The 21,007-nt window shown below is 43.0% G+C and overlaps 1 protein-coding gene across 5 annotated transcripts in view; it reads right to left on the reverse strand.

Moving 5' to 3' along the window:
• Window positions 1-141: 141 nt before the first annotated feature.
• Window positions 142-21,007, reverse strand: part of NR1H3 (nuclear receptor subfamily 1 group H member 3) — a 30,731-nt gene continuing 9,865 nt past the window's right edge. For 4 of the 5 annotated variants that reach the window (XM_054276453.1, XM_054276452.1, XM_054276454.1 and 1 more), the window contains exons 2-9: window positions 12,881-13,124; window positions 9,850-10,116; window positions 5,989-6,197; window positions 5,567-5,746; window positions 5,039-5,138; window positions 3,407-3,520; window positions 2,494-2,588; window positions 142-2,089 (exon numbers count right to left, since the gene is read on the reverse strand). In XM_054276453.1, the coding sequence (XP_054132428.1) occupies window positions 1,943-2,089; window positions 2,494-2,588; window positions 3,407-3,520; window positions 5,039-5,138; window positions 5,567-5,746; window positions 5,989-6,197; window positions 9,850-10,116; window positions 12,881-12,998 (1,230 nt within the window). In that variant the 5' untranslated portion in view covers window positions 12,999-13,124 and the 3' untranslated portion in view covers window positions 142-1,942. Of the gene's footprint in view, window positions 2,090-2,493; window positions 2,589-3,406; window positions 3,521-5,038; window positions 5,139-5,566; window positions 5,747-5,988; window positions 6,198-9,849; window positions 10,117-12,880; window positions 13,125-18,075; window positions 18,097-21,007 lie in introns of those variants that run through there. The other variant, XM_054276455.1, reaches the window with a different exon arrangement.

Consider the following 21,007-nt stretch of genomic DNA (forward strand, 5'->3'; position numbering starts at 1 on the left):
GGTTGCACTGCCATTTCTTTCTCGCCACTTCTTGCTTCTCCCCCAACACATATACTCATAATTTCTTATCAGCTTTGAGCTTGTTACAACAAGAACTTATTCCACCCTCTTCCAGTCTCATGACAACACATCAGAGAAATGTCAAAATCCTGTATTAGGCTTTATTCTTTTATATAAACATTAACATTTCTCAAACAGATTAGTTAAAAATACAGATTTAAACAAGAATTTTTGCAATTGCAATGAGTTATAAAAAACAACAGATTATTTTACAGATTGTTACAAGTGCTTTACAAAGGTGCAGAGTGAAGGCCAGTGGCAGGGGACCAACCTCAAGTGCAAAATGGACACAATACCCTCACCACGGGCATAGCGCTCAGATACACAGCCAAAAAAAACAACAAACGAACCAAAAAACAGACAGACAAAAAAACCCCGAGCCATGTGAACCTATGCTCTTGGGATGCTCACCGGGCAAGCAAACATAGACCCCTATGACAGAGAAGAGTCATGAGACCAAGCTACCAGGATATTTAAGGTTACATCTCTGAGATCAGCCATAAGATGTTTTTTCTTGGAAAATAAGGAACATGTTTAAAACAGTATATTTCTATTCTGCCAGACAAAATATTGCTGTAAATCCTAGAATACTTATGGATGTGGATACTTAAAACTTGGGCCATAAATCCAGTGTGGATCTCACAATGCCCAAAGTGAAGAAAGGAATCAAGACCCAAGTGTCCTTCATGAGGAGTTGGCACTCCTCATACAGGAGGGACCTCCATATCCCGTGATCACCACTGAAACCTTGAGCAAGTACCTTGGAAAGACTTTGGCAAAAGGAAGACAATGCAAGTGGATCTGATTACACCCAATATTCCTGCAGCCTGTGATCTGAGAGTTGTGCAGCCCACAGCTTATGCAATGCCCACATATTTCACTAAATGCAGTGTGTCCTCTCTCCTTGGTCAATACATCTTCACACCCACCTTGGAACACATACCACATGCTCCAGATTCTTGGAAGTTTCTGAGATCCTTCCACCACACCCACCTTACCTAGGTACGAGGCCTACCCACTTATCTTCCTTCTATTCCAACCCTAAAGATAAAATCTATGCCCTGATTTGTTTTGAACTAAAGTTGTCCAGCTGTTAGCAAATCAAAGGTAAATTGAGCTGAGAACTGCCATGAGATAAAACTGTGATGCATTACATTAAAAAAAACCCACTACTTTATGCCTGACATCTTTTTGAAACACAATGTTCCCTACCCAGAGGACCTCCTTGCTAGACAAAGGGCACTACACATTACAGGAATCCTTTTTCCAAAGGAGGGCCAGAATAAAGGGCAGCTCTAGAGATGTAGTCTCATAATAAAGAAACAAAAGCTACTTCTCTTGGAATCATTGTAAAGGGCAGCACATTCAAGAGATTTTATTTATAGGAAACCCAGTGAAACCCCTAGAACATCCACACTGACTTCCCTGAGCTCCTCAGATCCAGGTACACTGGGGACCCTGCAGAAGCTTTTTGAGCTGGGTTACTCTCAACAGAGAGCTTTTGGCAAGTTTCTGCAAATTCATTTTCATAATCAGAAAGAAGAGGATTAATGGGGCAAACCCTCAGCATATGCTTAGAGAAGAGAAAGACTCTGAAGAAAAAGGAGTTGAGGGGCAGGGGGAAAGGTCTTCATTTCTACCGTTTTCGAATGTTTCATGTTATTCCTTTGGGGTACGGGCACTACATCGAAACCAACCCCTCCATCTGATCTAGCCCAGCTGCCTCCTGCATAGTCTCATGACAACACTGAAACCCCAGGCTCATCACTCCCTGCATGCCCAGCCCAGGGTTCAGTGCTTTGGAGAGGGGAGGCTGGCTTCTCGTTAGCAAAGGCTGGGAGATGGCATTATGTCAGCATGTCAGCGCCCTGGGAGCATGCAGTCACTCATGCACATCCCAGATTTCTGAGAGCAGGGGCGGGAGTTTCTTATCCTGCAGCCGAAGGGCAAACACCTGTTCAGAGTGGACACTGCTCAGCGTCCGAAGACTGACCAGCTTCATTAACATCCGTGGAAACATCAAACGGTCCTGCAGGGCCAAACAGACAGCTGTTAGTAAATTCACCTAAAACTTTGTTTAAAAAAAAAAAATTACCACTACCGATTACATTACACTGTAATCACAATCCTTATTTCCTCTAGACCCAGCATTCTCCAGGAGGATGCAGTATGAAAGAACACAAGAAGTACATCGCATCCCAAAACTCCAGACTTGCCATGCTGCCTAAACTATAAAACATGATACAGGACAGCAGATTGTGACAGCTCACAAACCCTGCGTTTACAGGTGCTATCAAAGAGCCCAGAAGAGACAAGTCTGACAGTACAGGCAGCAAGAGACCTGTTAGAGACAATACTGCAGGAACTCTGCCTGCATAAATACAAATACATCTGCTTGCATCATCCCTGGAGATGTTCTGGTCAGGCACTTACATTTGGTCTGTTGATGCAAATGTAAGAATGAAGTGCTTCCACATAGGTGTGCTGCAGCCTCTCCACCAGGGACTGGTCCTGCACATTAGGTCGGTCTGCCAAAAAGCAAGTTAGAAGTAAGCAGAGTAGACATAAGCAGATTACCACGGGCAGCTTCACTGGATTTAACATCTCTGTCTAACCCCACTTCCTCCTATGGTGTCTTCCCAAAACTTCATCTCACATTCACCCAGCACAGCTGGGACATATATCCATGAAACTGTGGTAGCTGTGGCAGTTGCCTGTAACTGTTATTTCTCAGTAATGTCCACTGCACATGGGGAGTCCAATCCGACTCCTATAGAGGTGGAGAGACCAAACACATTTACACAGTGCTGGTTGGTCTCATGTTCTTGTCCCAGAAAATATGTGAAGCCACCTATTCAAAAGCAAATGGGAAAGTCTCTCCAAGAGTTGAGCCAGTTAGGAAACAGGAACAAAGAAAAACAGTCATTAATCAGGTCACAAGACAGAAGAGTAGAGGTGGCTTCTTGGCAAAGCCCAGTTCTGGCAGGGAGTGATACTGCCTCTTGTCCAGAGTATGTTTGCTTGCCCACTAGATGTCACTCATGCTGTGGGACCTGCATCACACCAGTGAGGTTCCAAGGACATGAAGGGGGCAGTAAAATAGCAATTTCTAAATGAGGAAGATAAATACTGGCTGGGTTTTCTGCACACTTTTCCAGTAGTGAGGAATTAAATTTCCTCTGGAAGTGGCACTAGACAATTCAGAATATAATGAATAATATTCTCCCTTTATCACTAGACTCTATACTCCTCAATTACTCCTTTTCTGCATGTAACATCCCTTCACTCTACTTCCTTTGCCCTCTGACTCACTACTGTAGCTCTTCAGATGTTCCTGGCTTTTTACCTGCAGAGAAAATATTGATGGCAATTAAAAGTGCATATTCAGCATCATTAAGCTGTAGCTCATTCATTCCCTTTGAGAACTCAAAGATGGGGTTAATGAACTCAAACTGCAGACCTGCAACAAACAGAAGAGAACAAGGTGAGGCAGTAACAATTGTCTCCCCTCTCTCTTCCCCCTCCCTTTGATGGAAAAGGCTGCCAGAAATCCACTGCTCTACACCAGAGAGTGGGAAGGAGAGACAGCTGGGGAAAAAACCTTACATTATGTTTTAATGAATCCTCGCTTTACATCCACTACTGGTGAGCACCAACAACAGTGGCTGAGGAGTCAGATTCTATCTGTCAAATGAAACTATTTCTGGGTTTTCCTAAAGCCTTAAATGCCCCACAGCACATTACTGGGCAACAGGCTAAAGGAACACAACATCAGCTATCAGACAAGTCCATCAAAACATCAGAAGGTCACAAGCACATCATTTGTACTGTCCACTCTCACAGCATCACCTCCTTCACACCAGTAGCCTTCATGCTTTAAAAGAAAGCTTTAATTCCACTCTTCAGGTTCATCTAAAGCATGTATGAGCTGAAAAAATGCTGTTCCAAGAACTCTGAACTATGCCATTTCCTTCAGCTCAAAGAACTGGGAGACCTGAGGCAGAGTCTGACCTAGGCTTCCAATCACTTCATAATTTGATAAATGCAGTCAGACAGAAATGCACTGATATTTATTGCTGTAATAGAGACCACTGTCAAATCAGGTCTCTTTGTGCTATGTAATCATACTGAAAACTTCAGGCCTTTCCTCCAAAACAGCATCCAAGTTTCTAATTTCCTGCATTACAAATGCATCAGACAAGGAAGAACAAAGTGGAGGGAATAATTCTGGATTCCTGCTTTTTGCCTAATAACCCGAAGAAAAGGCTACCAGGAAAAGTGTCATAAAGAAAAGTTGTATATACAGGCCATCTCAAGTATAAATGGTTAAATAGCTAGTCAAGGAATAAAATTTTAAAAAATCAGCTGAAGCACAGGCTAAAGTCTTGTTTTCAGAAATGCTGAAGATACACACTTCTTGTTACTGCATCTGAAATTACAAACACTCATAGCTCCTGGAAAAATACTCTTCAGAGATCACAGCACCACAGGCTACCATATAATAGGATGATGAAGTGTCTAAAGCAGTCTCTGGGCATCCTCAGTGCACAAACTTTGTATCAACTGAAATGTAATCACAGTAATGTCAGCACTCCAAGCATCCATCCAGATTAGCAAGTGACACACTTGCAAAGGAGAGAAGACTGTGGTTTAGATTGGTATGATCTGATACAGATCCACCACCATGTCACATTTCTACAAGCAAGGAATTTCACACCAACTGCCAGTCCTAGGTGGCAATATTTTTATGCTTTAAGAGTCCAGATTTTCCCAAGCAAACTGACATGTAGAAAAATACATAACATGAGCTGGTACATCAAAAGCAAAAAAAAAAAAAATCGTTTGTGAGGCTATTGGTTTGGTCCTGTTCTAAACCTCTCACCACAAACTACTTCCAGCTGCCCACATTAAAAAGGAAAATATGTAAGAACACAAGACAGGACAGTAGGGAGGAAGAAACACCTGTCTAATGCACCACCTGCTTTGGCGAAGTCATCCCGATTATAGCTCAGGTCTTTAAGAAAGGTGATGCTCTCAATCTCTGGGTTGTAGCGCCGAGATGTCTCCAACAACATCACCTGTGGACAGGAATAAGATATACTTGCTTTGAAAGCAGGAAGAAATACTACAATATCAATACATTGCTGACTGTTGAAGCATCTTTGAAAGAAAAACAAAACAAAACAAACACCAAACAAAACCACTCCAGTTTCTCAGAGGGCTTAAAACTTCCAAGACAAAGTCTGTGGTGTCTTGCTTCTGGGAAACAGGAAATTCCTGCTTACCACTACCAAGGCACTAGCCTCATTCCCTTCCTGTATAACCAGGCACTGCAGTACATAACCAGGACTCTTGCCAGTATAACGGCGCACTGCAGCAATGGTCCCACAGCTCAGATCCCTCAGTATGCCATCCTCAAAAAAGGGACAGAGCTAATTCTCTGGGTGGATAACTCCAAATTCTTTCATCTCTGCTGCTATGATGTGGGGTAGAGTCAAACCCTCACCTCTATGGTAGATGTCTTCAGTAAAGCAATCTGATCTTCCCTGGTGAGTTCCAGGAAGCCAGGTAATTGCTTGGCAAAGTCCACGATCTCTTGCACAGAGATAATTGCAAGTTCTGTGAAGTGAGCAAAACGCTGCTGCCTTGCTTCACGGTTATTTGGATCAGGAATCTGGGGCCATGGCTGTAGGAATGGGAAGAGACAGCATATATTTGTGAAAGATGGAGCCAAAGATGAAAGATAAGATGAAGAGAACAAGGAAAGAAAATGACAACTTCAGAATATCATCTTTTCCTATTCTTTACAGAGCTTTAGCCCACAGATGCCGTGTCTAAAGCAACTCTGTTCTGCCAAATTTTTTACCTAAAATGCAACTCCCCAAACTTCACTTTTCCTTATTTTGGGTACACTGGTAGAGTTCTTACCGTCACTTTGAGCCTGTCTGTGAAGGAGCGCTGGTTGCACTGCTGCTGAGCGGCCACGAGCTTTTTTATCATGCTCAGCTGTTCTGGCGTCAGTTTGTGGGAAGGGCTTGGTGGATTTGGAGGGTTTGGACGCACCACAACTGTCCGAGCCTGGTCGTCTTCCTGCTTCTTCAGTTTCTTCAGTCGGATCTGTTCTTCAGACAGAACATCTAAAGCAGGAATAGCTCATGATCAATCATAGGAACACAGTGGAAACCACACTAAACACAGGGTAACGTGCTGTGGATGGAGAGGCAGAGATCAGAGCTGTCTATACTGGGCATAGCAGAGTGTACACAACAGAGCCAACAGTGATATTATTTGTTTTTCTCTCTATTCCTTCCTTGAAGTTGTTGCATTGCCTTTCTTCTAATCATACTGTTATATAAAGTGTTCACAAAAGGCATAAGCTCCCCTCACGATGCCCTGCAGATCTCAGAAAAACAACAGTGACTTTCCCCATAAAGCAATTCCCTAAAGTGTCATGTTACAACAGATGCTCCCTTCATATGGCAGTGTGTCCACCCTATTTTATTTTATCCTACTGTTATGTCTTTTTTCAATATTGTTAATTTAACAGCTTGTATCATTTCACCCTCTTCAAAGGTCAGACTCAATTCTGGGCGGAGTTTGAGAGTGAAAGGGTAATTTGCTATACAGGCCATCTGCGGCAAACTAGAGCAGTAAGATGCCCCAAGATGAATAATGGAAGACTAACTTGGCATAAATGTACTGAGGACCAACCCCAGGTCCTTCAGGAAAAGTGTTACAAGTCTCCTTCAGTTGTTAAGTCAAAGGGCAGATGTTAGTTGGATGTAACACTGTAAGGAACAGAACTCAAAGGCATCTGCTCTACTGAGGGCTGATGGAGTCCCTCTGTCAGAGAAAGGGAATCACATTTTTTCTCCTAGGCTTGTCAAGCAGCAAAGAGGGATTTAAACTAAAGCTGCCTAGGGACAGGAACCTCAACCCATCCCTTTCCTCTCCCAAACCAGTTTGATGCCAGGGCCAGCAAGAGATGCCCAGAGCCTGGAGAGCGTATGCAGGTCAGCAGGAGAGCACCTGAAGGGCAGCACAATGGAATTCCTGCCACTCCATCCATTAAGTCAGGTTCATCAGAGGCCAAACTCAAATGCCTCTATGCAAACGCACACAGCACAGGGAACAAATAAGAGGAGTTAGAGACATGCACACACCTGCACAGCTGTGATCATATTGGCATCACAGACAGAGGGTGCACAGCAAGTTGGCTGGCCTGAATCTCAGGAGAGCAGACTCTGGCCTCTTCAGGAATCTGCTCAGTAGAGTACTATCAGATAAAGTGCTGGAGGGAAGAGGGGCCCAAGAAAGCTGGTTAATATTCAAGGATCGCCTCCTCCAAGCTCTGGAGTGATGCATCCCTGTCTCTAAACTGGAATAGCACAAATTTGACAGATAGATCAGTTGGAGGATAAAAGATTGGTCACATTCGAAGAGCTGTGGCCCATGGCTGAATGTCCAGGTGGAGATCAGTGAGGAGTGCTGCTTCCCAGGGGTTGGTGCTGGTGCTGTTTAACACCTCTGTCGGTGACATGGACAGTGGGACCGAGCACAGCCTCAGCAAGGCTCTGACAGCACCAGGCTCTGTGCTGTGACTGACACTCTGGAGGGAAGGAAACCAGAAAAGGAACTGATTGGGAAAAAAAAAAAACCTCCCTCTATATCTTTAAGAACAAAGATAAATAAAGTTTGACTTTACAAATAAGACTTTAAAAGTGCTGAAAGATTCTTTGGCCATTTTTTTATGCACAGATAACACAGAAAACAAAGGAGGTTGTAATGAGGTGGGGGGGTTAGCTCCCCCTGCCATGCCCACAGTGAGAGGACAAGAAGAAATGGCCTTAAATTGAGACAGAGGAGATTTAGATTAGGTATTAAAAAATTTTTCCTTGTTAGGGCATGCATTAGAGCAAGTTGCCCTGGGAGGTGATGAAGTCACCATCCCTGGAGGTGTTTAAAGGGTACCTGAATCTGCACTCGGTGATATGGTTTAGTGGTTTAAGAGTTACAGTGGTACTGCTGGGTAGACATTTGGACTTAGTGATCTTAAAAGATCTCTTCCAACCTTGATGATTCTATATCTGCTACACAGAAAAGCAGGAGGCCCTAAAATTGAACAGGTATATAACTGCACTTCTTAACAGAATCACATTAAACAAAGACAAGAACTGGAGAGCTGCTGTAAGACAGCATTCTTGGGATTGGAAAGATAGACAAAGAACAGCAACCTTTATCCCTGACTTCAAACAGGGAGGATGTGTGCACAAGTACATGCACCATGCACAAAATTTACAATTATAACAGCAAAGGCATTTAATACAATTACCAAAATAAGGATGATCTATAAGATTAGAGAATGCTACTTACAGTGTCAGTTTAAGAAGGGAAGTAATTGATCCAAGTGATTACAGTCCCTCATCTTGGGACTCCAATGCACAAAAAAATTTTATCTGGTAACATGTTACTTGGCTATTAATTAATCTTAAAAACTGCCTATGTGCAAACTCCTACACCATGCTAAATTCAAAGCAATCTAACTTACTCAGCTTTTCAGGAAGGAATTATTTAACCTCATGGTTCACACTGGCTTAAGAACAATAAACTGGCCATTAATAACTTCAGTCTGGGAATTAGAAGAATGTTTCCAGCAATTACTAGGGGGGAAGTTCTGGAATGACCTTGTAAGTGAAACAGCTGGAGGAAAAAGCCCTTCGTTTCGGTCAAAACTAACAAGGCAAATTTGCAGTGGGGATTACAGCATCAACAAGTATTGCTAAGTTCTTGATAATAACTCCAAGATTCCATTTGACCTAATTTTCCTGAGCTGTCTTCAACACAAAACAATTACTAAATGCAGAAACATACTGAGGCTCTCTGTATCTACCTGCAACAAAAGAGAAGCAAAGTGAACAAGTGGTCTTATTGCATTGCTTTTCAAACACATCTGTTTCGTATCTCTTGGGAATGGGGAAATGGGGTAAAGGCAACACACATAATGCTGATACAAACCAGTGAGACAAAGATATATGATGTGCTGTGTTTCATGCTGAAAAACTGAACAGCATGTCTCCTAGCTCATTGGGACTTAATTTTTGCAAAATTATTTTTTGCTTCTGAAACACCCACTATTCCTAGCTGTTCTGGGTGCTGACTGTCAAAAAAGAAGACTTCACACAGACCTAACTTTAATTGAGCATTCATTCAGTCAGTCTTGACCAGCAAAGGGATGAAACCTGGATACCTTGGCCAAAGAGGGCTGTTCCTGATATGCAAGCAGAAATGTTGGTGAGTATTTAGAAAGAGCATCCTTATGGCTAGCGTGAGAAAAATAGCAGGGATCACCAAAGGGAGCAATGAGATTAGCTCATGCACAAACACAGCTGCAGTACTGTGGTGCTGCCCTTGACCTCTTTTGCAGGCTCACAGCAGGAAGCAAAGAAAAGTGCCTGTTGTTCAAGGAACACGGTGACCAATCTTAACAGTTCTGGTCACAAGCCTGACGTGCCTGACACACTTTAGAGCACCCTGATGAACATGTGAGTCTTTCCTCTGCTGGTATATTCCACAAGTTCTTACACGGAACAAAGCAGGGCCGGGTGTTAGAGCTCCACTAACAGCCTCACCTCCCCAAGTGATCCTTGTTGAGCTCTCAGTGACTTCCCACACACATTCCAATGTTCAGCCTGCGCAGCTTCCACGTCCCCCCTTCCCAAGCACTGGCACTGCCCCCTGCCTTACACCCTCCCCAGAGCCCGGCTGTGCCACCCCCAGCCCAGTGCTCACACTGCTCCCGCATGCCGGCCTCCTGGCACTTGCGCAGCCGGCACTCCTGGCACTTGCGGCGCATGTACATGTCCATCTCGCACTTGCCGCCGTTCTTGCAGGCGTACTGCGCGCCCTTGATGACGCTGCGGCGGAAGAAGCCCTTGCAGCCTTCGCAGCTCAGCACGTTGTAGTGGAAGCCGGAGGCCTTGTCCCCACACACGCTGCACACTTCGTTTCCCAGCATCTTAGGGGCTGGGCCCTTCTTCCGCTTCAAGGGGGGATTTTCTACCAAAATGAACGGGAGCAAGGGGAAAAAAAAAAAAAACAGTAAACTCACAGACATGAAGGAAGCGTAGTGTCTGCAGCTGACTGCCCCATTCCTGACAACCAACATCCTCACTCAAACCCATTATCTACCAGCCACACACACCCCTTCTGGGCAAACAAGTCTTCTGTGACAAACTTACTGACATAATCCACAAGGTTTCAAATCAACTATATAAACAAATATAGCTTCACGCTTGTTCCTCTCCAAAACAGAGTGAAAGAGCCAAAACACGCTGAGGCCAAGTGTTCTGCACTTTCTAATTACAGTTACGTTACTCATGTGAGAAAGACCTATAAAAAAGTTGAGGTGAAATCCAAGACTGTGCAAAAAGTAAATTTCTTCAGAACTCATCTCAAGTTCTCTTACTTCTATTTTCTGCCATACATAGGGACAAGAATAAGGAAAAATGTTTCCTCGATTCAGTAGTGACAGAAAGCCAGTACTGAAACTGTGACCCTACAAAAACCAGACTGAGCAGACAATCCCTGTAACTGAACACCTGGGGAAACTGTTGAAACAGAAGACAGCAGCTTGTGGAGTTAGCTGCAATAAGCACACAAGCAGTGCACTTCACAAGCTCTGTGAGCCCTTGGAATCCTGAAGCCAGCATCTCCTCTTCAAGAAGGGCACTCCCCACTCCTAAAGCTGAAACACTCTCATAGTGACAGTTCCTTTACTAAAACTTGTTGTTCTATCTCAAACATGGGACCTTCACTACTGCTTCACATTTCACATTTTGTGCAGCAGCTCCCAACTCTTCCTATATCATTCTGAGAGATTTTAATCTTATCAGTGGCTCTGCATTTTGAAAACATCTTTGGTCTGCTCCAACACACCTTAAGCACTCCAGTTGAATGCTTGCCAATATTACATGTGCATTCCCCCTCTATTAGCCCTCTCTCTTTTCCATCCATTTAATTCTAGCTATGCTGACATCTGATATTCTACACAGCTCATAGTGCAGGTATTTTTCTGAGTGTCAGATATTATTGATTCATGGCAGCTGTTATAAAGATTACAACCAGCATGTCTTGATAAATCTCCAGATGATGTTTAGATATGCCTGGAAAGCCTTTACACTGGAGTTACTGCCTAGTTTGAAGAAAAAGGCTACTGCATTTCTTGACCAGCATCAGGGTTATAATTGTACATCTTATTTTTGTACTTACTCTTCCAATACTTCCTTACTTGTGTTTATATTTACTATTCTGCTCAAGTTCCTGAAATGGTAACCAGTTTTAGGTCACTCTCAGGCATTATTATTTGTGTTCCTCAATACAAGTTTCCAGCCATAAGTATCTTGGTGTTGATTTTCAATACCACTGACTTTACAGAGGCCTGGAGGTCACTCAATTTGGCCTGCACTTCTCATTGTAGATTAGACAGCAAGAAAATGTCATCAGAAAGGTTAAATTTCTGATATTCTCCTCTCTTGCTCAACTATATTTCTCTTCACACACTACCAAGTAAAAATTATGCAATGCCTACAGTTATTTCAGATTACTTAGTATAAACACATGTAATGGCAGACTAACTAGTGTAACAACTTTGCTGAAGCCTCAAGTGACGTTCATATGCTTCTGAGGAACAGCAGAGTACTCCAATGACTTCCACAGATAAATCTGTCTCTCTTTTGGATTTCTTAGCTGTCTCTAAAGACATTACATAAATTTCTTCTTACCTTTTCTATGACTGCTTTATTGAGACAGATAGGTTTATTCTTTGATCTATGCAAATTATTTTCCATCTCTGACCATGAATTATTTTAGTTACATAGATGATTATTGTTATTTTCTGTAGTCAAAGATAACACAGAAATAATGTAAGATGTATAAAGAAAGCATGAATGCCACTTCTGAACTTTTAACGCTCACTAGGGCCCTCCTTCCTCTGTAGATTCCCTATTTAATAAATATTTTCCACATTTTGTGTCTTTTTTCCTTACATTTTCATAAGGAATTAATCTATCAATTGCTTTCTTTTCAAGTCCTCAGACCCATTTTAAGGACTTTTATTGGACAATCTCATATCAACTTTTAACTATTCTCTTTGTTTCTACTCCACTGAGGAACCCTCATTCAATGTTCAGATTCTCTCTTTGTTTTGTATCAAGATTGCCCATTGCCTCACTGCTGAGCAAACACATTAATTTGTCATATTTTCATTAAGAAGATGATCCTATGCACTTATGCTTTCCTTTTTTTCATGTTACCTGTCCAGAGATATTATACAGTCTTCTTACAGTTTGAAAGTGTAGGATTGTGGCTATCAGCAGCAGCTTTAACTACATCATCTCAGTTCTATGTCTGATACTCTTCATCCTCAGTTAACCTAAGAAATACAGGGAGAAACTCCTACTGTCTTCCCATTGCACCAATCTGCAAAACCCTATCACTTCTTTGCACCACCTACTCTTGTTGGATTGTCACCTGTAGTAAAGCTTTATTGTTCAGCAGCTTTTGGTAAGCCCAAAAAATCTTTATCTTACTGCCATGGACCTAGTCTCTAGAAGGTCAAATAAGCAAAATATTCAACACGGTTATCACTTAGATAAACCCAGTCTTCAGCTATCAATAACTGACTCTATTCTTAGACATCATCTCTGAGTGCCTCAAGCACAGTAGAAATTGTCCTAAAATTTTGCCAAGTAGCAATTCTGCTTACAGCTGAAAGAATTGATAGTTTTTATCACGCATAGATTTAGCGAGAATTTTTGCGTACCTGCATGCTCAGGGGGGTTCTCTGAGCCCGGGAAGAGTGCAAGCCCTTCCTCCTCCATTTCAAATACACTTGCCACCCTCTTCCCATGATCCTGTGTGCTGAGTTGAGTGGGACCCATGGAAGCCACACAGGAAGGGCTCACTATAATCTCATCGCTGCAGCATTGCTTCTGCCAAGCAAGGGGCCACAGGCATCTATCTTCAAAGTCCTTAGTTTCTCTCTACTGCTGAAAGTCAGGAAGTACCTGTGGAAAAAACAAACAGATGCAAAAGAGGCAAGAGTTCAACTATTGAGACTATTAACTTCCAAAACCTATTACAAGCTGTATCACAAGCAAGCTTCAAGATTTCATTTCCGTAATTAGCTTTGTTTTATCAATGTTTCCACTCTTAAAACACAATATTTAAACAAACTGTGGGAAAAGGTACAAGACTAGCATATCCAGGTGCAAAACTATTATTTCATTGCCAACAGATTTATCAAAGCAAGGCAAGTCTTCATTACTGCCAACACTACCAGTGCACTTCATCCCTGATCTCTCCAAGTGTGTAAGAAGGAAATTCCTGACATTATAACCAGTGGCCTTTGTTAAAGTTTCCAGTAATAAATAGCTCAGTGCTGCCAGCTGCCCTGAATTCTGGTGCACGTATTGCAGAGCATATAGAAAATTGGAAAAGAGATTTTTCATACAACTATTTAGCAGACTACAAAACATTGAATTTCCCTCTTAGTATCAGTAGCTGAAGACTGACAAAGGTCAATGATACATCAAAGATAAGGATGACAAATCCTCCCCTCACCTACAGTAAGAAACTGAAAGCCAGCATCCTCCCTATGGGAAATGGCCATGATGCCATTCTCAGGAAATGGATTCACCACCAGCCTTCTGAGACCACCCTTTTGTGGAACCTAGAAACCATACTGAAAAGCATCTTCATTGCAGTTAGTAGAGCCCTAACTCCACTACAGAACCTGAAACTGGAAAGCAAATCCAACCACTTTCTCCAAAAAGCCCCACCTGCACAGAAAGGAGCCTACTCAGTAGATCGCACAGATTCAGTGAAACTCATGTAAATTGCTAATGTAAACACCCCTAAGCTGATTGAACGTCACTTGATCTTAACTCAGCGATTTACAAATGCAAGCTAAAGAGATTAACTGATTTAAAAAGCAACTACGTGAAAGGCCTGCTTGAATGATTGAGTTCAGGACTGGAAGCCTATCAATCCCTGAAAGACAGGAGGCGACAGAAAGCTCTGAAGCACTTCAGATACAAGAGCAACAGGCAAGCAGAGGCATGCCTCACACACTCAAGTGCTCACCACAAAGAGGCAGAAAACCACCGTCCCAGGTCCCTTCTTTCCTCCTGGGTATTTGGACCAGACCACACAACTTTTCTCAGAATGTCAAAAACAAAGATGAGAACAATGCTTCTAAAAATGAACCACCTCCCAGAACTCTGAAACAGGCATCAAGTATAAAAGCAAGTCACATTGTCAGGCCTGCTGAGATCCTGTCATCTCCAATTACACTGTGGATGCAGGTGTTAAAACCCACAGGGCACATTCATTCACGTGACATCTGTAAACATAGCCTCAGACTGCATCAGGAACTCAGAGCTCCCTTTCCTAAGGGAGCTGGAGAAACAGACTATCTAGGATAAAAGCAGTGACAGCAAATATGAAACTTAAACCTACAGACAGAAGGAAGTCCTACTATGGGATAGTACAACCTAACTGATGTGATTTGCAAGCAATTTGAAGAAACTCATGGTCCTCAAAGGAACCATGTGGCTACCACAATCAACTTCTTTAAAAAAGTCTCCCCAGTAAATCTTGCAGAATCTGAAAACCTTGTGGAAGCAGCGTAGAGTGTCAGATGGAGATGGGAACTTTACTGCAATAAATCAAAACCCAATTTGTATTCCTAGTCCTATGTAAGCTCCTCACCAATGCTGACACAGATGTCTCTGGACATGTTCGGGCATGAAACAAGAAAGCTAAGAGTAAGCCTCTGAATCTCCACATTCCTTTAAACCACACAAAAGACTCACTCAAAGATTAATTATTGTGCAGAATGAATCACCAATAGCACTACTGCAGCAATTTTTCAAAGGAAGGGTTTGGTCACCCATCCGAGGGACTGAGTAACAGTGCTCAGGCCCAGGCCTCCAGTACAGTGACCCATTCTTAGTGCACCCCTGCCTCAACTGAAACTTATTCCAGAAGACAACAGAAGGGTACAGCCTAATGGGATTTCAGAACTGTGTGATCTGCACAATGACTGACATTGCAAGAGTGAAACTTGCTGTCAGCAAGACATCTGGAGACCAAAGAGGAGTGTCTGAGAGACTGCAAGCTACCAAGAGAGAGGGGAATATAAATCCATGTGCACATCCAGGACACAGCAGCAGAGAAGCCACCTTCTGCACTGTAGAACTACCCAATGTGTTTCTGCTTCATGCACTAGCCTCCAACCTTACCAAAACAGAATGGGCCAGATAGAAAAGGTTACTTGTCTTCTCTGCTCCTAAGACAGAGCACTTATCCTTTTGTAGGTGCAATAATAACACTTGCAGGCTGAAAAACTGACCTAATAGTGAACAGCAGCACTCTGGTGCTAGGTAAAGAAGCCTACTAAGCATCTTCCTCACATGCACACAAGTAAGAAGCTATGTGACAAGGCCTGAGGCTTAGTTTTCACAGAAATGCATGAGGATTGTTTTTATATGACTAAAAATCTTGCTAAGTTTTGTACTAATAATGACATTATTAGAGATTCACACCTTCCAATCTGCACTGCCACTTGAACCAAAAATGCAGAAAGGTGATGCAAGCCCTAACTGCAAGAGGGAACAATGTCTTCTTGACACAGTCAGCTGTGCTGCCTCCCACTGTCTGTCTCAACTCCTTCAGTTACAGAAACCAGGACCGGCCATGTGACAAACGATGAAGCAATTGCTTCTCTCAAATGCAGCATCTTGAAGAGCAGACATACTCCAGTGAAGAAACATGTGGAGATGAAAGGCTGAGGGAAACAAATTTCTGCTATCCCTTGCCACCCATGTCTCAAATATAACACTAAACACTTCTGAAATGTGTTGCCATCAGCTTCACCCTACTCCATTTCTTCCATCTCCCCTTCTTTTCTGAGAAAACAGAACAACTCTGATACTGATGGTCTCCAGGTCAGCACTCCTACAACAAAGTACTACTTTTTCAGAGACTAAAGATGGCAGCCCTGGCTCTTGTACTTCATGCTAAACGTCAGAAACATTCATCACTTCCTCCAGCAACAATCTCATCCCATTCCCTCAGCTGAGTCTTCTTCTAAGCCAGCTGAAGCACTTACGCATTCTTCTGGAAGACTTTGATCTGACCCATCATCAACAGACTAAGCTACAGATCACTGAGGACAGTAAAGGAGATATCACTGAGCAGCACAGAATATATAGAAACCAAATGAGCCAAATGCAGTCAGTGTGAGCCTTCTGCTAAAGAGTGCTGTCCTCTCCCTGGTATTTCTAGTTTGGCATTTTCTGTGAGGAGTTTAAGGATCAGGAACCAGACCAGATGCAAGCACATCTCTGAAGAAGCTCACTGTTCATATGTAACACATGAAAGAGTAGCTTTTTAGAAAGTTTGTTCAAGTCTCTGCGATGTTTCAAAACAGGATTTACTCATTGCAGTCCTGCCCCTTTAAATTACAATATCCTACAGTTTCTGCCAAGGCAAACATATATAGCTATGTTTCAGTTCTGTAATGAATCACAAGCACTCTGCAGCATGTCAGCATCATGAGGAAGAGACCTCATGATTGCACACATATGCTAACATGACTGTGCTCACTGTGTGTCAACAGGACAGCACCTCTCTGCACGGGCCTTAATAGGCTGTTGGTGAACAAATAGAACTGACAGGAAGGGCTATCTTTCAGAGGTAACTAAAGCAGGGATATAATTTGGCATTTTGGCTTCTAAGTGTGCTCTGATATGCAGTATAGATTCACTTTGGCTGCTAGCATTTATCTCTGAAAGCTGGCCCACGGCAGTGCAAAATGACCTCTGCTGAAACCTAAATGCACAACTCACACAGTGATAATGCTACACTGGCTATCAAATGCTGGCTGCAGATCTAAATGGCCAAGAAAAGAAAACACCAGTTAGACTGAGATTTCACAGGATACTACAGCACCAGCAGAGAACTAAGCCCCTTGAGAGACACCAGTGCTCCAATCCTTTCTTACAGAGTAACCATATCTTGTGACCTAATGCTTTTCCTATACTGTGCCTGGTGTAGCAGCCAGAGTATTTTCACAAATCTTCCACTGGATCTTGGTACTACCTTGTAGCTGCTTCAGAGAAACAAAGACTATTCCCAGTTCATGTTGGCTCATTCTTCTTCCTTCCCTCTACATCGTCACATTTCTCAAAAAATGCTGAAACAGACAGGAGGTCTATGAGTGAGGCAAAAGTATACATATGACACCTTTCAATTAGGAAAAAGTTAAAAAAGACACCTTGTACCTTTCAAGACAGAAAATGAATCTGTCGCTGTGAAAATGAAGTAATACTACATGTAAAAACTGTCAAAACTCACGTGAAAAAATAGTAACTTCGGATTGACAGTGGGAGAGACAAATCACGAAAATGCAAAATGTGAAAAGCAGTGCAACAGGACACTGTAAAGAATGACTTTGACAGTATGACTATGAACAGTATGTCTACAAAGAATGGAAAAAAGTTCTGCAACTCTCAGGGAACAGACTAGCTCAGTGGCCCTGCTGTAAATCCCTCTCTCAGAGAACTACAGGGACAGAGTTTGAAATCACATTATCCATTTTGATCTCCCAGAAGCATAAAGGCAACCACAAGCAGGAAAAGGTTTGCGAGCCACCGTCAGAGTTTGCGAGCCTCCGAAGCTGATAAAGAAAAGCTACAGTCTACTGATTGCTTTCATTTGCTGTCCAGCTAAACTTCAGCTGACCACGAGCAGCTGTCCAAGACTGCAGCACTGCTTTGTAAGCCTTTGAAGTTGTTGCCGCCATTGACAATTATGCAGAAGAGCCTACAAGTCACTCCCAGCTGCGCAGCTGCATTCCGGTCTCTTGCCCTCAAATTAAGGGTCTTAATTGTCACCTCTCCCTCCCTAGCTCACTTCCAAAGCCTGCCTCCCTCCCCCTGTCCCCCACCTTACTTTGGGTTTTACTCCTGCTGCTGACCAACTCCTTTATTACCCATAACTTTGCTGATTCTTGGCACGGCAGGCATTTGTCTCTCCCTTTGAAGTGGGCTCACTGCAGCATCCAGCTCTCACTGGGTTTCGTTCGGTCTCAACACAAGGCACGCTGTCTCCTACCCAGGTCAGGCATGGAAACCACCACAAAGTTCAGAGAACAACAGCAGAAGTGACTAACAACTGAAAAGATTAAAATAAACAAATGTATGTCACTTGGTTGAAAGAGTACTGGGAAAAGAAGAAAGGTGTTACTCTGAAAGACAATATGTCTAAAAGAACACTGAGAAGGGAAAAGTCTGGCTATTACAGAAAAACATCCTAAATGCTGAGTTCTGAGAGACTGGAAGTCTCCATAACTTTCCTTCTAGGATTAGACCTTATAACTACAACCAAAATACAAAGAGTTCTATGGACATTTATGAATCTGAACTTAATATGACTTAGCTATTCTGTGGATGAAGTGTCTATTATAAATAAACAATGGTAGCAACAGGAGTTCCAAGCCAGTTTCACCCTACATAAGGCAAGAAGGAATGTAGGACTGAAATAAGTGAATAAATGGGTTAGCAAAGTGAATTATAATCTTAAGGCACAAATGTATGACCAAACACAATGCAATAAAAAAGGGCAAAATAAGCCCAAAGTATTTCTGCTTTGCTCCACATAAAAAGTCAAAAAAATCAAACCTGCTCCTTCGTCCATGATCTGCAGAGTACAATATTTGTTTCTTTCCTGAAGAACCTGTGGACTCCCTCATTTTAGAAATATAGCTTCCCAAATTTTAAATCAGATGATGACGGAATGCGCTGACTCCAGTTCCCAGGGAACTACAGGCCCTGCAAAGCTCACCCCCAACAGCAATTGTTTTCCAAGTCAGCTCTCCTGCTCACACGCCTCAGCCAGAAGCAGGTGCTCCCTGCTCTCTCACCTGCCTCTCATTATACCTTGCCTGGCAAAGGCTGAGGTTTTGGGTTTGCCCTTCCCTTCAACTCTTGGTTTCTGTCTGATTAAAGAGAGCCATGTCAACACAAGGAGCAAGAGGAAAAGAGAGCATACATGTGACTACTTTCAGGGTGGGTAAGATCCTGAAATGGACTGTGCCTTTATTTTTCCTCCCTCCCTCTCTCCCAATTGCCAGATGTCCTTGGTTCTGCAACTGAGTGGAGGAGAAAGGAGATGAGGTTATTGGAGTTCATTCACACTGCACACAGGGCTGCTCCCGCCTCTCTTCCTGTTTGCAAGGAAATATCACTCCCTCTGACAACGGGAGACAGAAAGAGGCAGGCAAGTGGATAGGGGAAGAGTGAGAAGAAGAAGTAAGGGAAGAGAGAGAGGGGAGGGAAACAAGGAGAGGGAGGAAGGGATTATGGTAAGAAGATAAGACTTTTCCCTGGTTAATGAACTGGAGATGAATAACAAGTCATATCAGGAGTGATGTAGCCACCTTGCTGCCATGAAATTCCTTTAAAAGGCCATTGACACAAGTTCCTTTGAACTCTGGAAAACAACACAACCTTGATCTGGACTAAAAAAAAAATTTCTAACCCCTTCTAGGCTTTCTACTGTCACCTCAGCTTTCAAGCTTCTGGCTAACCTAGAGTATAGCCACCTCAGGAATGGCCAAAACCAGGGCATGCACAGGCTTAAAGCAAGGAAGATGTGACAGCAGCAACATCCCTCCATCCTCCCCTCCATGCATCCTGTAAAACGACAAGCCATCCCTCCTCAGTTCTGTCTGGCCAGATGAGCTGTGGAGCCAGTTTCTCAACAGGGAGAGGAGACAAAGCGGAGTCGCTTTAGGGGGACAACAACTTCTGCAGCACTCACAGGGACGAACATGAGCAGAACTTGCTGTTTGTAGCTGAACTGCAATAATCCCCTGGGCCTGGCCACGACTCCAGCTCACTGACAGCTCAACACCACTATCAGCACCGACCTTCAGATGGCAGGAAGCATGACTGAGTCTCTGATAGGGCTTCCTGCAGGAAAAATTCCATCTGCGCTCCTCCCAGGAGGATGAAACACTCAGAGCAGCTGCCCCCTCCTGCTTGCAAAGGGCAGCTCTGTGCTGCTTCTGGGGAAGCAGAAGGGAGGAAATCCAGCCTGGGTCCTTGTCCACAGAATGTGTCAGCACCAACTGTAATAGCAATTTTTTCCTATGGAAACTCACTCTAAATTGGAAACAACATTCTTTTGCCAGTAGCACTCAATTTCTCCAAGCAAATGTACCTATCCTAGCAGTAAGTCTTCTTTCCCCTTGCACATGTACCTATGCAAAAGTGGTTTTGGTTTACATGCCTGTTTTTCTTTCTAGGGTCCCTGTAATGCTAATAGTGTCATTCCTTCACATTTCTAACCACAACACCAGATACACACATCACCAACAACAACAACAAAAAAAAAACCAAACCACAAAACAAAACAAAAAGAAACCACCACAACAACAACCAAACACACCAGCAAAACAACAAAAAAAACCCAAATGTAAAAAGTGTTCAAGCAACCAATAAACCAATAAAACTTCTTACTATAAAATGATCTGCTAACAAAATCCCCCTTCAGTTTGGAAAATTAAAGTTGAGGTGTCTGTAGCTCATTAATCCTGCTGCTGACCAGTTCTTACACACCCTTCATGCAGCAATAGCTCATCACATCCTACTTGAAGGCCAAAAATGCAATCTGACCCCATCACCTCTGTTTCTTTATAAATGCCACTGCATGACATCATGGAAAACAGGACCACAGACTCAGTTTCTTTCTGGATGCCGTCTCTATATTTATTCAGCCATCAATATCCTGCTCTGCACAATTATACATAGCTATGCAAAACATAACACTCAGACATTCTTTGAAGCAGCAGTTTTATAACCCAGGGCTTCCTTTGTCCTCC

This window comes from Melozone crissalis, unplaced genomic scaffold, assembly GCF_028551555.1.
Source record: "Melozone crissalis strain CALT ecotype California unplaced genomic scaffold, PUWL_Pcris_2 ptg000018l_1, whole genome shotgun sequence".
In the NCBI taxonomy this organism is placed as follows: Eukaryota; Metazoa; Chordata; class Aves; order Passeriformes; family Passerellidae; genus Melozone; species Melozone crissalis.